Source organism: Quercus suber, unplaced genomic scaffold, assembly GCF_002906115.3.
Source record: "Quercus suber isolate HL8 unplaced genomic scaffold, Cork oak 2.0 scaffold_838, whole genome shotgun sequence".
NCBI classification, from domain to species: domain Eukaryota; kingdom Viridiplantae; phylum Streptophyta; class Magnoliopsida; order Fagales; family Fagaceae; genus Quercus; species Quercus suber.
Window position 1 is genome coordinate 190,506 of NW_027070268.1, and position 7,471 is coordinate 197,976.

Here is a 7,471-nt window from a genome sequence, read left to right on the forward strand (position 1 = left end):
AAAGTGTTCTGAAAAATTAAAATGCTTCACACAAAAAGCAATGAACTTGCTCAGAAATCAGAATGACATAAATAAACATCGAAATCGTATTTTTGACTAAATAATAATTGAAAAAAACTTTAATAATTGTTTTGAAATCCTTAAATAGTTTCATAACCATGGTCTTTTTTGTAAATTGACATACCCATTCCATTACCCTTGATATATACTTGATTCTTAGGTAGTGGAACAAATTTGCATCGAATTTCAAAACTTCCTTTCCATTTACTTTTGCTGAAGCTTCTACTCCTATCTCTTCTCTCTCCATCGTTACCCTGTCTCCCTCTTTTCTCTTTGTCAGTTTGTCGCCTTCTTCTTTAGCCTTGGTGCTGGTTCATGGATTTTGAACCCTTGTGGGATCTTGGGGGGTGGTTTCTTCTTCCAAATTGCATGGCAGTGCCTAAAACATCACCTTCCATCTCTGAAATCCACACTAAATCCCACCCTTTTCTTTTCTTTCTTGCCTTCCTCTTCATTTTCTTCCTGCTCATTAATTTTTCTAACTCAATAAACCCACCATCATCCATGGTGTCGTCCTCGGTGTCCATCAAAAGGCTTCTCTTGGATCCCTCAGCATCGTCTGCTACATCTACCACAAACTTGCACCCAAAGCAAACCAGGAACAAGCATACTACTTCCTCCTCCTCCTCCTCATCATCATCATCATCATCAAGTTCCAGAACTAAAAGGGAGTTTGGAGCTGCAGCTCATGAAGTTCCCAGTGGTCCAAATCCCATATCAAACTAAAGTTTGTATTAAAGCATCGTGAAATCCACTACTGTGCAAAAGGACTATCGATCCATCGAATATGTAACGGCAGAGTTATAATTATTGTCATCTTAAATTATGGCTACTGTTTGAGTCCACATTTAATACTGCTTGAACTCTGTGAGACGTTTGTTTCCTATGTTGTCTTCTTCATATATAATTGTTAGCATTGCCTATCTTTTTTGCTAGATATTATTGTATAGCAAAAGATCATATATATATAATCTATTTTACTATGTGCATGTATGTCGATCGCCATATATTGATGCCATGGTTATGGTTTGTATTATTTATTTAACAGGCGAGAATTCAAGACATAATATTTTATGATTTGTTTGGTTTAAATTAGTGTTTCTGTAAATGGATTCCTTTTCCGTTACCTTTGTTTTTACCACATGATTGAGAATGAAGATTTGAACTCTTAATTTTTCTGTCGAAAATATTAAAAAAATAAAAAACTTATGACTAATCTTTCTCTTAATTGTTGTCAAAGTCCGTGTGTGGTGTGATTTGCTAGGTACATATACTTTTCATACTAGGTTGATATTTCTTCTGGTTATTTTTTTTAGTACAAATCTTGAAAAAAGTTTATGAGAAGATTACGTTGTGTAATTTTTGAGTTTCATGCTCTTCTCTACTTCTCTCCTTGATGAATGAATGAAACTTTCCTATAAAAATTTAAAATTAAAAAAAAAAATTCCTGATAAGGATTAGTTAGTACTTCCGTATAGACCTTGGTTAGGTTTCCAGAGCTCATCAGGACTGGAAAAGGGAGACGGACAAGAACGGAATCTGAGGCAAATTAAAGGGTTTTCTAAGGTAGCAGTGGTGATGTCTCAGTGAGAGTGAGAGGACATTTTGTTTTGCCTGAGAAATAATTCAGCTAAAAAAAGAGAAATAATTTCAGCGGCCTTTGGACTTTGCTTTTGTCTTGTCAAACACACCATCCAAGAACCAAGAAAAGCTAAGTGACACCAACCAACTAGGATCGTGACTTATGAGGCAAACCTATGATTTGATAATAATAGCTGTATGATTTTCTAGTGTACTGTATATAATAATAATAATATAATATCATAACTATATAAAACCTACCATATTTTTTATATTATTCACTACAATTATAGCAAAAGTATTTTTCTTTTTAACAGTTATAGCAAAAGTTTGTGGTTTAAGTTGTCTCCTGTAAATTTTAGGTGTTCAAAATTCGGCAACCAATCATATGCTTTATGATGGTGCTTTTGTTGAAAAATATAACTTATCTATTCAAACCGGTTCAAAGTAAATGGTTTTGACTTGTGTCAGCGACTCACGTTGGCATGTCATTTTTATCTGCAGTCGAGTGTGGATGTATGCAAGAGCATTCACATAAAATCTTCTATTTATTTGAATATAGGATCTAATTTTTCTATTTTATTTAATTATTTTTAAAAACTTACATCAGATTAGTTATTTTAGATTTTGGTTAATGTGTGTCCTTAAAATGCACATTAATCATTCATTTTGAAAAAAAATTTGTGAAAAATTGAAAATTTTGTTTAAATAGTTAATTACTTTTTCATTTTTTTTATAATTTTTTTTTTAAAATATGCCCTAAGAGCACTTTAGTAAATTCCTTTATTTTAAACTCTATTTCTTTAAAATATGAATTTTGTTTGATTTTTAAAATTTTTTTTCTTTTTTTTTACATACAGCAGTTACAGCTGAAGCTTCTACTCCTATCTCTTCTCTCTCCATCGTTACCCTGTCTCCCTCTTTTCTCTTTGTCAGTTTGTCGCCTTCTTCTTTAGCCTTGGTGCTGGTTCATGGATTTTGAACCCTTGTGGGATCTTGGGGGGTGGTTTCTTCTTCCAAATTGCATGGCAGTGCCTAAAACATCACCTTCCATCTCTGAAATCCACACTAAATCCCACCCTTTTCTTTTCTTTCTTGCCTTCCTCTTCATTTTCTTCCTGCTCATTAATTTTTCTAACTCAATAAACCCACCATCATCTATGGTGTCGTCCTCGGTGTCCATCAAAAGGCTTCTCTTGGATCCCTCAGCATCGTCTGCTACATCTACCACAAACTTGCACCCAAAGCAAACCAGGAACAAGCATACTACTTCCTCCTCCTCCTCCTCATCATCATCATCATCATCAAGTTCCAGAACTAAAAGGGAGTTTGGAGCTGCAGCTCATGAAGTTCCCAGTGGTCCAAATCCCATATCAAACTAAAGTTTGTATTAAAGCATCGTGAAATCCACTACTGTGCAAAAGGACTATCGATCCATCGAATATGTAACGGCAGAGTTATAATTATTGTCATCTTAAATTATGGCTACTGTTTGAGTCCACATTTAATACTGCTTGAACTCTGTGAGACGTTTGTTTCCTATGTTGTCTTCTTCATATATAATTGTTAGCATTGCCTATCTTTTTTGCTAGATATTATTGTATAGCAAAAGATCATATATATATAATCTATTTTACTATGTGCATGTATGTCGATCGCCATATATTGATGCCATGGTTATGGTTTGTATTATTTATTTAACAGGCGAGAATTCAAGACATAATATTTTATGATTTGTTTGGTTTAAATTAGTGTTTCTGTAAATGGATTCCTTTTCCGTTACCTTTGTTTTTACCACATGATTGAGAATGAAGATTTGAACTCTTAATTTTTCTGTCGAAAATATTAAAAAAATAAAAAACTTTTGACTAATCTTTCTCTTAATTGTTGTCAAAGTCCGTGTGTGGTGTGATTTGCTAGGTACATATACTTTTCATACTAGGTTGATATTTCTTCTGGTTATTTTTTTTAGTACAAATCTTGAAAAAAGTTTATGAGAAGATTACGTTGTGTAATTTTTGAGTTTCATGCTCTTCTCTACTTCTCTCCTTGATGAATGAATGAAACTTTCCTATAAAAATTTAAAATTAAAAAAAAAAATTCCTGATAAGGATTAGTTAGTACTTCCGTATAGACCTTGGTTAGGTTTCCAGAGCTCATCAGGACTGGAAAAGGGAGACGGACAAGAACGGAATCTGAGGCAAATTAAAGGGTTTTCTAAGGTAGCAGTGGTGATGTCTCAGTGAGAGTGAGAGGACATTTTGTTTTGCCTGAGAAATAATTCAGCTAAAAAAAGAGAAATAATTTCAGCGGCCTTTGGACTTTGCTTTTGTCTTGTCAAGCACACCATCCAAGAACCAAGAAAAGCTAAGTGACACCAACCAACTAGGATCGTGACTTATGAGGCAAACCTATGATTTGATAATAATAGCTGTATGATTTTCTAGTGTACTGTATATAATAATAATAATATAATATCATAACTATATAAAACCTACCATATTTTTTATATTATTCACTACAATTATAGCAAAAGTATATATATTTTTTTTAACAGTTATAGCAAAAGTTTGTGGTTTAAGTTGTCTCCTGTAAATTTTAGGTGTTCAAAATTCGGCAACCAATCATATGCTTTATGATGGTGCTTTTGTTGAAAAATATAACTTATCTATTCAAACCGGTTCAAAGTAAATGGTTTTGACTTGTGTCAGCGACTCACGCATGTCATTTTTATCTGCAGTCGAGTGTGGATGTATGCAAGAGCATTCACATAAAATCTTCTATTTTTTTGAATATAGGATCTAATTTTTTTATTTTATATAATTATTTTTAAAAACTTACATCAGATTAGTTATTTTAGATTTTGGTTAATGTGTGTCCTTAAAATGCACATTAATCATTCATTTTGAAAAAAAAAATTGTGACAAATTGAAAATTTTGTTTAAATAGTTAATTACTTTTTCATTTTTTTTATAAAATTTTTTTTAAAATATGCCCTAAGAGCACTTTAGTAAATTCCTTTATTTTAAACTCTATTTCTTTAAAATATGAATTTTGTTTGATTTTTAAAATTGTTTTTCTTTTTTTTTACATATAGCAGTTACCACCCACTTTCTTCTTCTGCTTCTTCTTCTTCTTCTTCTTCTTCTTTTCTCAAAATACAAAAAGAATAAAAAATGAATACAATATAATACCACCGGTGTAAATTTTCACAATTATTATAACAATTTTAAAATTTTATATGTCTTTAACTTGACTAATGTAATGATTTTGGAACTTAAATGTGTAAAATTAAGTTTTTTTTTTTTTTTAAGCAGTTACCACCCACTTTCTTCTTCTGCTTCTTCTTCTTCTTCTTCTTCTTCTTTTCTCAAAATACAAAAAGAATAAAAAATGAATACAATATAATACCACCGGTGTAAATTTTCACAATTATTATAACAATTTTAAAATTTTATATGTCTTTAACTTGACTAATGTAATGATTTTGGAACTTAAATGTGTAAAATTAAGTTTTTTTTTTTTTTTCTTCATTGTCTTATGCAAATGCTCTAAGATAATATCCATAAAATAAGATAAGATAAAACCATAATGGAACTTACAGTCATGGGGAAATTACAGTATTTTGTATTTGTGTTTGATTTTTTTTTTTTTTTTCTTTTTAAAGGAAGAGTGATGCAAGAGACATTACAAATTTTAATTTATAAACTTTACAAACTTATTTATCACTAATAACCAATTTTTTTCAAGCAAAATAAAATGTCCTCTCACTCTCATTGAGACATCACCACTGCAACAAATTCAATATTATCACCGTGATAATTAAATTGCAACAAATTCAAACATTATATTATATATAAGACATATATATATATATATGCCTTATGACTAGATGTATAAATATATCTTTAGTTTACTTGTTTTATTTCTTCTTTTTCTAATAGTATTTTTTTTATTAAAAAAAAAAAAAACTTGTAGATTATTTTTTCAGTTTACTTGGGCATACTATATATGTGTAAATGAGAGTGCTTGGTTTCTCAGCAGATTTTCTGATAATGAGAATGTAATTATTATTCTTAACAAGGAAAAGAAAGACCACCGAACATTTTTTTCAGATGTATATGTAAGCATAATTTACTGGTTCTTTTGTGACTATTTTCTAAAAAAGAAAAAGAACAAGATAGTTGCAATCGAATATTGATTTGGATTGATATTCTTACTTTCTTCCCTGCCAGAAACCTTCATTAAATTGCTTTTTGAGGTACTGATGTTAGCATTTTTACTTTTAGTTGGCGGATCTAATTCAGCTTGACTAAGATGGATCATAGAGACATTGCTAGCCAAACAAGTAAAGATGCCAAATTAAAAGTCCAAAAGTGAACAAAAAAGAAGAATCAATTCTAAAAAGAAAATTAAGTAAAGATAAAGGCATTATCTGATGAGCTTTTACATGATCATAATTGCCAATGCCCACCCATCAAAAAAATAATAATAATAAATCATTGCCAATGCCCTGGATTCAAAGACCTAAGCCCATTTATTTATATATATTTTAGTGTAAACGGGAGACCTAATCCCTAGGTTAAATGGAAAAATGACGTTATATTCTTCTGTTTTTGTCCCACATGTCCATTATTTGATTGCTTGATAAGACAATTAAAGGAATACATTGAAGGGATTAGGATTTGGTGCAATACCACAGGTGCAATTACCCCCTTCCTCTCTCATAACAAATTTTTACTACGCTCACTTTTTAACTTTTCGACACTTTTTTTTTTTATATAATTGTTGAGATTAAAGTTGTATTTTTCAACACTCAATCTCAGCCATTGAGAGTTATTGTATTAGATGTAATTGAGGGCACAAGCACCCATGACGGCCATCTATCGCTGCTTTGGGAGTACACCTCACTTAAATGGATTGGGATGGAGGGTGATAATGGAACCTCCACCTAAATTAGGTATAGGAACCATATTTATAAGTGCCCCTTGCGGAGGGATTGATCTTACCAAAGCACATGTCCAAAGTTTAGGTATAGGGATGATAAGGTGTTAGGCACTCAACTCCACATAACCCGTGGGTCGACCTCGACTTATTATGTTCCACATCCTAATTCCATCAAAGTAATAAGCTATCTTATGCACACACACACTTTAGGTCTATCCTAACATACATCTAACATTCAACCTAGCATTCATCTATCTTAGCATAGCATCATATCATCACATCCTAACTTGCATCTAGACATGGCATATCATGATCTCATCATAGCATCTCATATCACATATGCACCTATCATACCCTAACATACATCTAAACATGGCATTCGCAAATGTCCTAACACACATCTAGGCATCTCATGCTTTATCTCATGACATAACACAACATTAGGCAAAAGGACAACAAGCAGACAGGGTGTTCACATAAAATAATCTGCAAGTGCACAGAATCGTAACAAGTAATAAAGTGTTTTTAGAAAATGAGTGTCGAACCCACAAGGATTAACTATGTTATTGAGTACAAAAATTCACTAAATTAAATACTATTTGGAAAAATCGAAAATAAATGGAATGTTCTACTATCTGAATTAAATTAAACTATTTAATAAAAATAAATCTACGAATAAAAAGAATTAACAAAGCGTAAAAATCTAACAGTGTAAAAATATGATAAGAATGGATCTAGAGCAATTGATTTCACCTAACAAATCCCACACAATTTATCCTTCCTAATTATTAAATTCTAATAATCTCCCGTTGATGATTAAAAATTCCTTAAGTATTCAATATCTTCTCTCGAATAATATCAAAAATATCTTCAACTAACAATT

The 7,471-nt window shown here is 31.3% G+C and overlaps 1 protein-coding gene across 1 annotated transcript; it reads left to right on the top strand.

The window, feature by feature from the left end:
• The first annotated feature begins 223 nt into the window (after window positions 1–223).
• Window positions 224–1,043, top strand: LOC112027031 (CLAVATA3/ESR (CLE)-related protein 41-like). The gene has a single exon (XM_024059696.2). The coding sequence runs from the start codon at window positions 376–378 to the stop codon at window positions 784–786; it is 411 nt and encodes a 136-aa protein (XP_023915464.1). The 5' UTR covers window positions 224–375; the 3' UTR covers window positions 787–1,043.
• Window positions 1,044–7,471: the final 6,428 nt, after the last annotated feature.

Bases quoted from the DNA above. Each gene is read 5' to 3' on its own strand.
- LOC112027031 (XM_024059696.2), top strand. From the start codon at position 376: ATGGATTTTGAACCCTTGTGGGATCTTGGGGGGTGGTTTCTTCTTCCA.